At 42.3% G+C, this 13,914-nt stretch overlaps 1 protein-coding gene across 1 annotated transcript; it reads left to right on the forward strand.

Moving 5' to 3' along the window:
- The first annotated feature begins 2,765 nt into the window (after window positions 1–2,765).
- gje1 (gap junction protein epsilon 1) lies at window positions 2,766–6,693 on the forward strand. The gene is made up of 3 exons (XM_017701004.2): window positions 2,766–2,814; window positions 4,907–5,089; window positions 6,292–6,693. The coding sequence occupies exons 1-3, from the start codon at window positions 2,785–2,787 to the stop codon at window positions 6,691–6,693; spliced, it is 615 nt and encodes a 204-aa protein (XP_017556493.1). The 5' UTR covers window positions 2,766–2,784.
- The last annotated feature ends 7,221 nt before the right edge of the window (window positions 6,694–13,914 follow it).

Here is a 13,914-nt window from a genome sequence, read left to right on the forward strand (position 1 = left end):
TTCAGACTGATGTAGAACGTGTTGGGCATGGTTCCGCATAGCAGTTCCTGTTCAGCTGTTATTACAATGTCAAGCTTGTGACAATAGAGGAACCCTTTTTGGTGCTAGATAGAACACATTGCCCATCGATCTGAAGACCCATTTCGCCACGTAAAGAATCCTTTTACGCACACAGATGGTTGAGTGTTTATAGTTCTTTCCAGAAGCTCTGTCTTTTCTAAAGAACCCTTGAAGAACCCTCTTTAAAAGTGTGGGTTCCTACGTCCGTTTAAACCTCTGTTGTTCATAAAAAAAGTGCCCCCATCTTCTTTTCTTCCCTCCCTTTCCCGCTTCCAGCCGAATGTGTCACGTTGCTCTTGGCCAACGTGACTTTTATTATCCAGGAGTGAAATTAAAAAATTCAACCTGAATTTACAGGGGTTCGATCAAATGTGGCAGCCACCTGCAGCCCCACCTGAGGACGCCTCCCGTGGCTCTTTCTCACAGAGCGGCTGCTCCTTTTGTGCCACTCTGGATCGCAAAGGGACGTGAGTGAAAGGAAGAATCCAATAAATATGTAATCACAGAGGCAGCGGTGACTGAGGGCTGAAGAGCAGACAGGCGGAAAGAATACAGGGAGGAAGGCACGCCACCCCCACCCACCTCCACCTGAAGGATACAGTGGCCTTTGAAGTTCTTTTGGAGTTCAGATGTCTTTAAAGAATTTAGGAAATCCTAAAATTTCACTTTATGTTTGTTTGGTTGTTTTTTTTTGTTTGTTAGTTTGGTCGGTTGGTTGGTTAGTTGGTTTGTTTGTTTTGGTTTGATGGTTGGTTGGATTGTTGGTTATTTTGTTTATTTTGGTTTCTTTGTTTGTTTGGTTGGTTAGTTGGTTGGTTTGTTTGTTCTTGGTTGGTTTATTTGGTTGGTTTGTTTGTTTTGGTTTGTTGGTTGGTTGATTTGTTGGTTATTTTGTTTATTTTGGTTGGCTTGTTTGGTTGAATGATTGGTTGTTTGGTTTGTTTGTTTGTTTGTCTGCTGGCTGGTTGGTTTGTTGTTGCTCGGTTGGTTGGTTTGTTTGTTTGTTGGTAGGTTGGTTGGTTGCTTGGTTTGTTTGGTTTGGTTGTTTTTTGATTTATGTGTTTGTTGATTTGTTTGTTTGTCTGTTTGGTTGGTTGGTTGGTTTGTTTGTTGGATGGTTTGTTTGTTTGTTGGCTAGTTGGTTGGGCTGGAGGTTAAGGAACCAGACAGGACAAGACTGAAGTGCCCTTGAGCAAGGCACTTACCCCACTGTGGATAGGGCTGTCCACCACTCTGGGCAGGTGTGCTCACTGCCCCCTAGTTTGTTCACTAGTGTGTATGTGGTGTTTCAATGCAGAGGTGAAATTTCCCCATCGTGGGACTAATAAAGAGAATCTTAATCTGTACTTGTGTGTGTTTCTACAGCGAACCTAAGTCTTTATTATGATTAAACATTATGTACGGTCTAGTTCCTTCGCCTCGCAGTGTGAGTTGGAACCCTTTGGGTTTAATATCCTGCATGTTGTTCTACCAAATCACTGAAGGCAACAGAGGAGAAGACATGATGAACTGAGCACCTCCATGCTTTGGTATAGTGACATCTGCTGGCGAATAGTGGGAGTGACTCAAGATTACAGACCACACGACTTCGCATTTTGATTCATTACTTGTGCTTTTATTGGATGGAGTGTAAATTAAAAGAACTTCTTTCCTGAATAAAACAGTCTTACAATGTTACTGTACGAATTTTAAAAATAGTTTATAGACCTTTAAGCCTCATGGCAGTTATATGCCATTTTTCCCATTAGAAAACAAACAAAAACAAATAAGATGCTAGAAAAATCTACAAAATCTACACAGGCCTGGTGAACCTGCCACTCTGCAGTGCTGGACGAAGTACATAAACCATGTACTTGAGTTAAAGTAGAGACACCCAAGGTAAAATATTACTCCAGTAAAAATAGAAGTTCCTCCCTTTAGACCTCCACTTGAGTAAAAGTACTAAAGTATTTACCTTCAAATGTACTTAAGTATAAAGTAAAAGTACTAAAAGAGTAATTATGGCTCTGATGTCCTGTTATCATTTTTATGACAAGACTCGCTTCATGAACTCATTTTAGGTGAAAATCCTCCAGTGTCTCTCTTGGTAAACCAGTCTTTTAATAGAACGTCATTAATTAGTGACGCTGACGTCTATTAAAATGATCATAAGCACAAAACACTGAAGGCAAACAGTTTCCATCAGGGAGAACCGAGTGGCTCTGAAATCACTTTTTACACACAAGCAAAGTTTCAGTTTCAGATTTAATTACAACTTAGTTCCAAGTCGCCTAGAATGGAGAAACATCAGTACAGTCACAGGAGAAAACTACTTCAGTATAGAAACCAATTACATTGACTTAGTTACTGTCCACCACTGGTTACTGTGTCAGTCTGTACCACAAAAAACAAAACTCCACCCGTATTCCCACAAGCCCCGCCCCCTTTCTCTCTGATTGGACGTTGAGTCTGGCTCGTTCTCAGCACTGTTCCCGGGTTTAGCCAATCCCAGTCGAGGACGAGAGACCTGCGCGTGAGCGCGTGCCCCACGTGCTCGCGGTGTGTGCGTTCGGCCTTAATTTGGATAATTGGCGGCGCGCGCTGAACAGTGCTGCAGCTCTCAGATGCCCCGCGTCCCAGCGCGCTCTCCGCGCCGTGGCCCCGGCATGCCGCTCTCGCGGCTCATCTCGCCCCCGCAGCGCGCTGACAGGAGAGCAGGACCCGGACTCTGACCGAGAGGAGGGGATGAACAGCTCTCCGCCCGGACTGCGGCTGGTGTGTGGAACTTCTCATACCCCGCTTTCCTTCTGCTCTACTGTCTTTCTGGTGAAATGTCTGAACCAATGGAGAACCAGGTGGAGTTTTCTGAGGGCAAGGAGGAGAGGAGAGAGAAGAAGAGGAGAGAGGAGGGGAGAAGAGGAGAAAGGAGGAGAGAGGAGGAGAGAAGAAGAAGAGGAGAGGAGGAGAGAGGAGGACAGGAGAGGAGGAGAGGAGAGGAGGGGAGAAGAGGAGAAAGGAGGAGAGAGAAGGAGAAGAGGAGAGAGGAGAGGAGGACAGGAGAGGAGGAGAGTAGAGGAGGGGAGAAGAGGAGAAAGGAGGAGAGAAGGAGCTGAAACAGCATTTCAGAAATATTTAACAAAATGGAAAAAACAAATTTCTTGATATTTTTACATTTTTTAAATTGTTATCTTGACATAACAAGATCAGTAACTTGTTATTTCAAGATAACAATTTGTTATTTTGAGATGATGATAAATAGCTCATTATTTTGAAGATAGCAAGGTAAATAACTTGTTATCTTGAGGTCACAAGAAAAGTACCTCGTTGTTTTGAACATAACAAAATAAGTAACTCATTATTTCAAGATAGCAGCTTTGTTATCTTGGGATTGCAAGATGAGTAACTCATTATTTTGAAGACAACAAGATAAATAACTCATTATTTCAAAATAACATTATCTTGAGTTTACAAGATAAGTAACTCATTACTTTGAAGATAACAACATAAATAACTCATTATCTCAAGCTAAGTTTGTTATCTTGAGATCACAAGATAAGTAACTCCTCATTCTGAAGATAACAGGATAAATAGCTCGTTATCTCAAGACAACACCTTTGTTATCTTGAGATCACAAGATAAGTAACTTGTTTTGAAGATAAGATAACTCGTTATCTCAAGAGAACAACTTTGTTATTTTGAGATCACAGGACATGTAACTCATTTTGAAGAGAACATGATAAATAACTTGTTATCTTAAGATAACAACTTTGTTATCTTGAGATAACAAGATAATATACTTGTTAAGATAACAATCTAGAAAATTCTAACTTCCTCATGGCCTCTCCGGACATTTTCCCCAAACACAGGTGCTGAACTTCGCCCTGCTGTAACTGCGAGTAGCTAAACGGATGTTTTCCGGTTTCTAATCAGCACAGCTGTCGGACAGAAATGGAAAAATCCCCCCAACTCAGTCCCATCATAACACGCCAAGCTAACGAGTCTTTTTAGGTGTGACGCTGACAGAGCTCAGCGTGTCGATGGCCGCTGTGCAGTGCTGGGCTCTATTATGCGCAGCTCTACTCTGAAGTGATGCGGCTGCATTGTGCTCTGTTGCATGTCCGCTCTCTTCTATTGTGCGTTGGAAGAGTTGGTTTTTGCTGACCGAGTCGGATAGGGATTAGTCTATGGGCCGTCCACGTGCCCCGCGCCTTTGTTTTTTCCTCTTTGTTGCCTTTCTTTTGCACCGAGTGACTAAATTGATGAGGGCACCGCGGATAAAAGGGAAATATGCATTGACGGGGCTTTCCAAAGCGAAAGGTCATTAGGTGGAGGTGCAGGCGTGCCTGAGGCAAAGGCACTGGCGATGAGGGCCGCACGCTGCGACGCAGTCAAAGGGAATTTGTTGGCTGAGTCATGTCTTTGAACTACATCAAAAACTTTTACGAGGGATGTGTAAGTATGAGCGGCTTTGAAAATGGATGGATGGATGTGTAAGTATGGATGGATGGATGTGTAAGTATGGATGGATGGATGTGTAAGTATGCGCGGACGAACGAGCGGCTCTGGATGCTCGTTTCGGGGTTTCTTTCCAGGCGTCTGGTAACTTGTTAACCTGCTTGACAGATTTGAGATGAATCACGCTTTTTTGTTAGTTTCTCAAGATCTCAGCACAGTGATGCACTGTATTGTATGTGTAACCATGTGGCTATTACACTGTTATTAGGACCCTGCTTACCACAGCACAGGCAGAAAATGCTGGACAGTCAGAGTGCTGCTCAGATGGCTCTGCGTTCGCTGCTTGCTGACCTGTTCTTGCGATGAATGCAGCCGCAGCGCCGCATTGTTAATCTCTCTCCTGTTTTCCCAGCTCAGGCCTCCGACAGTGATAGGCCAGTTCCACACGCTGTTCTTCGGCTCTGTGCGCATGTTCTTTCTCGGGGTCCTTGGATTCGCCGTCTATGGCAATGAGGCCCTCCATTTCAGCTGCGATCCAGACAAAAGAGAGTTAAACCTCTACTGTTACAACCAGTTCAGGCCTATAACCCCTCAGGTAAAAGTCGCATAGATGTATTTTGGGTGTTAATGGACCACTAAGCCAATGACCACCTTGTGAATTGAATATCAAGTGCAGAACACGTAGAAGCTGCGTTTACAGGATTTAATTACCTGTTAAGCAATTACATCAGTACTAAAAGCAATTCTAAAAGTAATGAGACTTTTTTTGTTTGTTTGTGTATTTGTTTATTTAAAGAGAACGTCACATTTCTTTAAAAACAATGGACATTAATACACAATAGAAACAAGTCTGTGATCTTCATCTGTCCACCTGTGGAAATCCTTATTTCTTCAAACATCAGACGTTCAAGGTTATGTAGGCAAGTTAAACGTCCCCAAAGGCAAGGAAACCCAGTTTAATCAGGCTTGGACTCAGTCCAGAACAGTCTGGTTCATCCAATTGGCTACAACACTCAGGACACTGTATAAACATTCCACTCACTGTCCACTCACTGTCCACTCTGTTAGACACTCCTACCTTATAGATGTAAAGTCAGAGGCGACAGCTCATCTGCTGCTGCACAGTTTATGGTGGCCATCCTCTTTTCCTTCATCAGTGGTCACAGGACACTGCCCATAGGATGCTGTTGGCTGGATATTTTTGGTCGGTGGACTGTTCTCAGTCCAGCAGTGACACTAAGACAAAACTCCAGCAGCACTGCTGTGTCTGATCCACTCAGACCAGCGCAACACATACTAACACACCAACACCATGTCAGTGTCACTGCAGTGCTGAGAATGATCCACCACTTAAATAGTAGCTGCTCTGTGAGTGTCCATGGGGGTCCTGACCACTGAAGAACAGGGTGAAAGGGGGCTAACAAAGTATCAGAGAAACAGATGGACTACAGTCTGTAACTGTAGAACTACAAAGTGCAGCTATAGAGTAAGTGGAGCTGATAAAATGGATAATGAGCGTAGAAACGAGGAGGTGGTCAGAATGTTATGCCTGACCAGTGTACGTTTAAATTCAATCACCTCACACATTGAAAATGCCTTGAAAGTAAATCAAACTGACACACTGGCCTTTTGAAAGTTTCTTCCTTTAAATATAAAAACTGAAGTATAATCTAATCCTGGACGTCTTCCATCTTTAGCAGTGTTAGATTTATAAAGAAGTATGTAATGATTCCATCAAACTGGATGTGCTTTGTCCTTAAAAAGTAATAGTTAGTAAAAAGTCTCTTTTCCTTCCAGGTGTTCTGGGCATTGCAGCTGGTTACTGTACTGGTGCCAGGGGCTGTGTTCCATCTCTATGCTGCCTGTAAAAATATTGACCAGGAGGAAATCCTTCAACGGCCCACTTACACGGTCTTTTACATCATATCTGTCCTGTTGCGGATCGTTCTGGAGGTCGTAGCGTTTTGGCTCCAAAGCCACCTCTTTGGATTCCAGGTTCACCCTCTTTTCATGTGTGACGCCAGTGCCCTCGAGAAGATGTTCAACGTCACCAGGTGTATGGTTCCTGAGCATGTGGAGAAGACCATCTTCCTCAGCGCAATGTACACCTTCACCATCATCACCATACTGCTCTGTGTTGCTGAGATTTTTGAGATCCTCTGTCGAAAGCTGGGCTTCTTAAGCCAACCGGTGACTTGAGATTTGGCCAGATTGATTTGAGAGGTACTTCTATCGTACTTATCTTGGATGTCTGATTGACAGAGAGGAAAAAATATATACCTCTCATCCTTCTGTTGGTAGACATAATAGAGGCACATAATTGTGCTCAAACCCAGTAACAACTTCCACCCACTCCATTCAGAGGGGTACAGATGTAGGAGGTACAGGATCATCAGTATCCTAAATGGCCCTGAGTTAATCATGTGAAGGTCTTGAGGGCCGTATTTCTAAAACTTTGCTTATATGTTGAGGTGGTACACACTATGAAAGACCCCCAGACCAGTATTGTGAAGCTTAATGCTAAATTAGTTTGGATTTTTTTAGATACTTTGGTAGAAATTCTGAATGTCTTGAATATGCATAATCTAAAATTTTTATATTATCCCTACAACAGAAGTAAACCATATCCAGATCTATATGACATACAAAATAAGCACTGCTGCTCAACGGTGTTGCTTTAAAAAAGCATTAGTTACGCAGCCTTGGGACGGTTAATGTAGGGGACACCCTGCAAAGGCTGCTCGTCTGAATGGAAGACATCTGTTGGAGCTCAGTAGCCCAACGCCTTTAATAACTAGATGAAGACCAGAACGGCTATCTTGATTTAAATCAACTGGAGGGTAATACGGACCTTTCAAACTATTTCTCTGTCAGTGGCAGAAATAATGGAACTACAGGGAGATTCACTCGAAAGAGGCCCAGCATATTCTGTAATAACTCTCTCTAGGATGAAGCAAACTGAACCAAACAACATGCAATGAGCTCCTCAGTATATGGAGCTTCGAACGAGCTGGGATGCCACTGTGTCGCATTGTTCAGGCAAGGAACGTTCTGGAACATCAACAGTGCAATCTGAGATTATTTTCAGCATCGCATGTAATGCAATCAATTACACATACGTCAAAGTATGTAGCATAGTTTTTTGGTTCTGATTGCTTCATCCTAACGGGAGTTACAGCAGAAATTTTGGGGCCTCTTTCGAGTGAATCCCCCTGTAGTTCACACTGTGCTTGTTTATTGAGAACCAAGGTGCCTATCTTCTGTATTTTTTCAGTGGGAGAGACACGTTTTGAGCTCTCGCATCACTGAAAAAAGTTCAACTCAAAGTGATCAGGTGGCTGTTTTTTTTCTGTGCTGACCAATCAGATCAGAGGAAAAGCAGGCGGTCAGTGACAGTTGTATTGGAAATCAGGACATAAACAAAAAGCAGCTTTTTTACCTTAGCTAGCTTTTGCTATCAGCATCATTGTTGCTAAATGACAGCAGTAGTTAAACATTTTGCCTGTTAATATCAAAACAGTATCTTGGCAAGACACCTGACCGATGTTTACAACACTATTGTTGCTTAGCAAAAACATGCAACCAGAAGACGTCTTCAAAAACATGCACTGTTAACCCTAAAGAAGAAAAACAGCGCAGTTGTTCAGGAACATGGAGCAATTGATTACACATACACTATATTTCTAAAAGTATTCACTCACCCATCCAAATCATTGAATTCAGGTGTTTCAGTCACTTCCATGGCCACAGGTGTATAAAACCAAGCCCCTAGGCCTGCAGACTGCTTCTACAAACATTAGTGAAAGAATGGGTCTCTCTCAGGAGCTCAGTGAATTCCAGCGTGGTACCGTGATCGGACACCACCTGTGCAACAAGTCCAGTCGTGAAATTTTCTCACTACTAAATATTCCACAATCAACTGTCAGTGAGATTATAACAAAGTTGAAGTGATTGGGAACGACAGCAACTCAGCCACAAAGTGTGGTGTGGATGAACTTGACTGGCCTGCACAGAGTCCTGCCCTCAACCCGAAAGAACACCTTTGGGATGAATTAGAGTGGAGACTGTGAGCCAGGCCTTCTCGTCCCACATCAGTGTCTGACCTCACAAATGCACTTCTGGAAGACTGGTCAAAAATTCCCATAAACACACTTCTAACCCTTGTGGAAAGCCTTCCCAGAAGAGTTGAAGCAGTTATAGCTGCAAAGGGTGGGCCAACATCATATCAAACCCTATGGATTAAGAATGGGATGTCACTCACTTTTATATGTGTGAAGGCACATGAGCCAATACTTTTGGAAAAATAGTGTTTGTCAAGATATGTAGCTGATCTTTTGGTTCTGACTCCTAATGGGAGTTACAGCAGAGTATTTGGGGCCTCTTTCGAGTGAATCTCCCTGTAGTTAATTTCTGCACACAACTGAGAAATGTTACCAATTAAGAAGCTTGGCTCCTTCTGAGGAGGTTCACACTGTGCTTGTTTATTGAGAACCGAGGTGCCTATCTTCTGTATTTTTTCAGTGGGAGAGACACGTTTTGAGCTCTTGCATCACTGAAAAAAGTTCAATTCAAAGTGATCAGGTAGCCATCATGATTGTTTTTTCTGTGCTGACCAATCAGATCAGAGGGAAAGCAGGCAGTCAGTGACATTTGTATTGGAGAGGTTAGTGGCTACAGTCCTTCATAGATTGAAATCAGGACATAAACAAAAAGCAGCTTCTTTTTTTACTTTAGCTAGCTTTTGCTATCAGCATCGTTTTTGCTTCAAATGTTTTGCCTGTCAAAACAATATCTTTTTAGCACAGCTGACCGATGTTTACCACAGTGTTGTTGTTTGGCGAGACACACTGCCAGAATACACCTTCAAAAAATGCATTGTGAACCTTCAAGAAAAAAAAAGAGTGCAGTGCACCTCACGTTTCTTCCAGGAAGAAACATGCAGTTTGGACTCCCCCTAACCAAGCACTGTTAATGTGACCTACCTAGACTCAGCTTGCACCAACACTGGGTATCCCAGCAGTACAATGTTGGCCGCATTCACTTCTGGTCATTTCATATTAATTATATTGATTTACATTTTGTGTTGAGTCTCTTTGAGAATGATTACCTCCTTTGTTTGGTTTTATTTGTATCTGTAAGGTATCATCAGGCATCCATCCAACTTTTGTTATTATTCTCAGCTAAATGTATCATCTCAGGTACAACATGGCCTACTGGGAACAGGTATTTGTGCCCCATCAGGTGGTCTTTCTGTCTCCTCTGCTATTTACCTCTAAAAAATCTCAACGAAGAGTTTTTCTCCAACCACTCTGTCCACCTGTTTCATAAGGGCTACAAACAGCAGGACATTTTTAACCAGTTATAGCGAGGATTGGTTTTTATACCAGATTCCTGGATTAATATCTACACACTGTGTGTCTGCTGCATTGATAATGTGTGAAACTCTTCATGAGGGTAAAACAGTGGGAGCACGTTTTATGACCTCTCTGAATGTTTGGGGACGTGCTTCACGTAAAGTAGCTTGTAGTCAGGATTTTCCAGAGCAGCTTGTGTGTTCATGGATCTTTTCCAGTTGCAATGGTTTTCTTACGTCCATGAAGAAGTGTCTGCTAAATCAATTAAAGTGATATTTATAGTAAGTGTGTGTTTTCTCTGCTTACCCCAAACGTTCGCATCAAATTATCCGTCTCTTAAAATGAATTCCACAGATTTTTCAAGGTTTCCGCAGAAAGACTGCGGCTAGAACTTTTAGGCCCCATCCCATTTCTTCTTTTTACCCCTAGCCCTAGTTACAAGGGGTTGTTGGATGTTTTGAATAAATAATCTTTATGTGTGATAGTTCTAACAAGTAGCATTTATTAACCAAAAGAATGATAATCTTCACACTATAAGATAGGCCTTAACTTGCGTAGCAATAGGCCTTAGCTTGCGTAGGAATAGGCCTTAGCTTGCATAGGAATAGGCCTTAGCTTGCATGGGAATAGGCCTTAGCTTGCGTAGGAATAGGCCTTAGCTTGCATAGGAATAGGCCTTAGCTTGCATGGGAATAGGCCTTAGCTTGCATGGGAGTAGGCCTTAACTTGCATGGGAATAGGCCTTATCTTGCATGGGAATAGGCCTTAGCTTGCATGGGAATAGGCCTTAGCTTGCATGGGAATAGGCCTTAGCTTGCGTAGGAATAGGCCTTAGCTTGCATGGGAATAGGCCTTAGCTTGCATGGGAATAGGCCTTAGCTTGCATGGGAGTAGGCCTTAGCTTGCATGGGAATAGGCCTTAATGTGCATGGGAATAGGCCTAAGCTTGCATGGGAATAGGCCTTAGCTTGCAGGGGACTAGGCCTTAGCTTGCAGGGGACTAGGCCTTAGCTTGCATGGGACTAGGCCTTAGCTTGCATAGGAACTTGGACAATGGAGTGCCCTCTTAACAGAGGCCTCTAGAAGTTAGTGAGAATCTGCTAATGCAGCTGTGAGAACGAAGAAGCTGTCCTTGAGATAATAAGATGGAGTAGGTGAATTTACAACACGACCAGTCAAAAGCTAATGCCCTTGGGAGAGTGGAACATCCTGGTACAACTAAGATGAGATATTTAATAAAACATATATCATGTATGTTTGGAAATAAGGGTTCCCAAGGAAAAGTAAAGTTTTGGAAATGAAGGGAACCAAGATGGTATTGAATTTTATAGAAGGGGAGGGATGATATAAAAATGGGTGTTTTGCGATGATCTTTGCATTGTGGTTGTCTGGGAACCGTCTTGCCACTCAAGCTCAATAAAGAAGAAGGCCTTTTCCTTCCTTCCACAAGAGCTTTGTCCTTTCCACAAGAACTTTTTTACTTTGCTCTTTTACACTTAGATATTTGTCTTATTTTGTTAGAAGAGGTTATACTGCAGTTAGCTCTAAAGGTAACAACTTAGGTCCAACAGGGTAGTGGTCGAAATCTTGCCCTACGAAATGGGACAAGCCTCAAATTAAAAAAACAAAACAGCTTCATTAACAGCTACTGGCGCTGCTCTGTAGGCGACCCTGCACGACTTCAGTGACAGCAGAGGAGGGTAAAGTTCAGCTCCTCACTGCTGGGCTTTAGTTACATTTAGGGCATCATACGCCTTCAAAGAGGGGGGCAATTATTTATTATCACCCACCCCTAATTCTTCAGTGATATGAAGCTGAAGTCAGACATTCAACAACTTCTTGTTATTTTTTTGTTGCACCTTAAATGAAGGGAAAGTTAGCTAGCTGGCTTCCAAGACATTAGCATGCTATTAGATTTTTGTGCTTGTTATGAAGAAAAACGACCAAAATCCACTGAAACAACATTAAACTAAGATAAAACTGTGATTATTGTAATTTTTTAACAGAGAAAATTCTCACATTTGTGGGTTTCTTTGGTCTCTTGAGCTCCGTCTCACTGGTTTTTCTTTTTTTCTCATACCTCTCTGTATGGAGGGTCATGTAGCTCCAACACTTCACCCCACCCCTCTATCTCAACAAGAATCGGGTCACCCTACCCCTAGGCGAGAACGTGCAAAACAGAGGGCTAAGCACTCAGTGGCAGGGGCGGAGGGCTGAAATGGGACTGGGCCTTAGAATGGGGTGGCACATTAATAGGATTAAATACTGTAGTTCTGCTGTGATACAATGATATAAAAGTGATGCATGGTTTTTATATTTATAGCTAAATCTGTCCATCATTTCCACATGAATAAACAATTATGTCAACACAAATATCGCCAAGCAAACTGAAAACAAAATGGGTGCATTGTATTTGATTCATTCATGAGGAAATCCTGTATTTGTATCAAGTAAGGTAAATGCATCACCTTTTTCAGTGAACATTAACTTTAAGAAAAATGTGTGATGTAGACTGGAATTGCTCATATAGATTTGCATTTATGGCATTTTGGCTGACGCTCTTATCCAGAGCGACTTACAATTTGATCATTTTACACAGGAGTCTTGCCCAAGGACTCCTATTGGTGTAGTGTGTTTGCCAAGGTGGGTATTGAACCCCAGTCTCCAGCATAGAGGGCAGAGATGTTACCCACTACACTAACCAACCACAGGCCCTCGTTATACATGAGTCTAATGATTAGAAAGCAAGACAGACAGTAGGGTCGTTCTACAGAAACGTCCCTAGCCTTTACAGATGTATTACACTTCAAAAACATGTTAGGGTTACAATTTATTTACATTTTAAAATTAAACAAAAAGTTGTTTTAACAGTTACACCTTCTTGGTCCGTCAATTTAGCAATATTGGTTTAGTAATCAATCATATACAGGGTGGGCCATTTATATTAAACTTCCTGTTTGTGGCACATTAGTATATGGGAGGGGGAAAACTGGTGGAAGATGGGTGGTGACCATGGCGGCCATTTTGAAGTCGGCCATTTTGGATCCAACTTTAGTTTTTTCAATGGGAAGAGGGTCGTGTGACACATCAAACTTATTGAGAATTTCACAAGAAGAACAATGGTGTGCTTGGTAACTTAACGTAACTTTATTCTTTCATGAGTTATTTACAAGTTTCTGACCACTTATAAAATGTGTTCAAAGTGCTGCCCATTGTGTTGGATTGTCAATGCAGCTCTCTGCACAGCATAGACAACTGCCTTCAGATGATCCCAAAGATAAAAGTCTAAGAGGGTCAGATCGGGAGACCTTGGGGGCCATTCAACTGGCCCACGACGACCAATCCACTTTCCAGGAAACTGTTCATCCAGGAATGCTTGGACCTGACACCTAAAATATGGTGGTGCACCATCTTGCTGGAAAAACTCAGGGAACGTGCCAGCTTCCAAAGTGGATTGGTCGTCGTGGGCCAGTTGAATTGCCCCCAAGGTCTCCCAATCTGACCTCCTTAGACTTTTATCTTTGGGGTCATCTGAAGGCAGTTGTCTATGCTGTGAAGATACGAGATGTGCAGCACCTAAAACTACGGATACTGGAAGCCTGTGCTAGCATTTCTTCTGCGATGTTGCTGTCAGTGTGTGAAGAGTGGAAGAAGAGGGTTGCATTGACAATCCAACACAATGGGCAGCACTTTGAACACAAACAGGAAGTTAATATCACCAACCATTCCCATTTTATTTGGGTATATCCATATAAATGGCCCACCCTGTAGAACTCCAAGTACCACAGAAGAGCTTATCCCCAAAGTCAAGTGAGTCATTTTGAGGTAAAAATACATGTTTTTCTTCTATTTTAACTACAATAATCTATGCATTACTATGGAATATATCAATTAAATGACATAAAGAAAACAAATAAATGTTATAAAATATGTAATGAAAGTTCCCCAGGAGTCATGCCACTGGTGTTACTGCTTAACAAAAAATCTCTTATTTTGAAATAAAAGTCACACTAATGACATCATTTGACCTCTTTTGGCCTGTTTTCTGAGGATCTATGAAGAAAAG

Source organism: Pygocentrus nattereri, chromosome 4, assembly GCF_015220715.1.
Source record: "Pygocentrus nattereri isolate fPygNat1 chromosome 4, fPygNat1.pri, whole genome shotgun sequence".
NCBI lineage: Eukaryota > Metazoa > Chordata > Actinopteri > Characiformes > Serrasalmidae > Pygocentrus > Pygocentrus nattereri.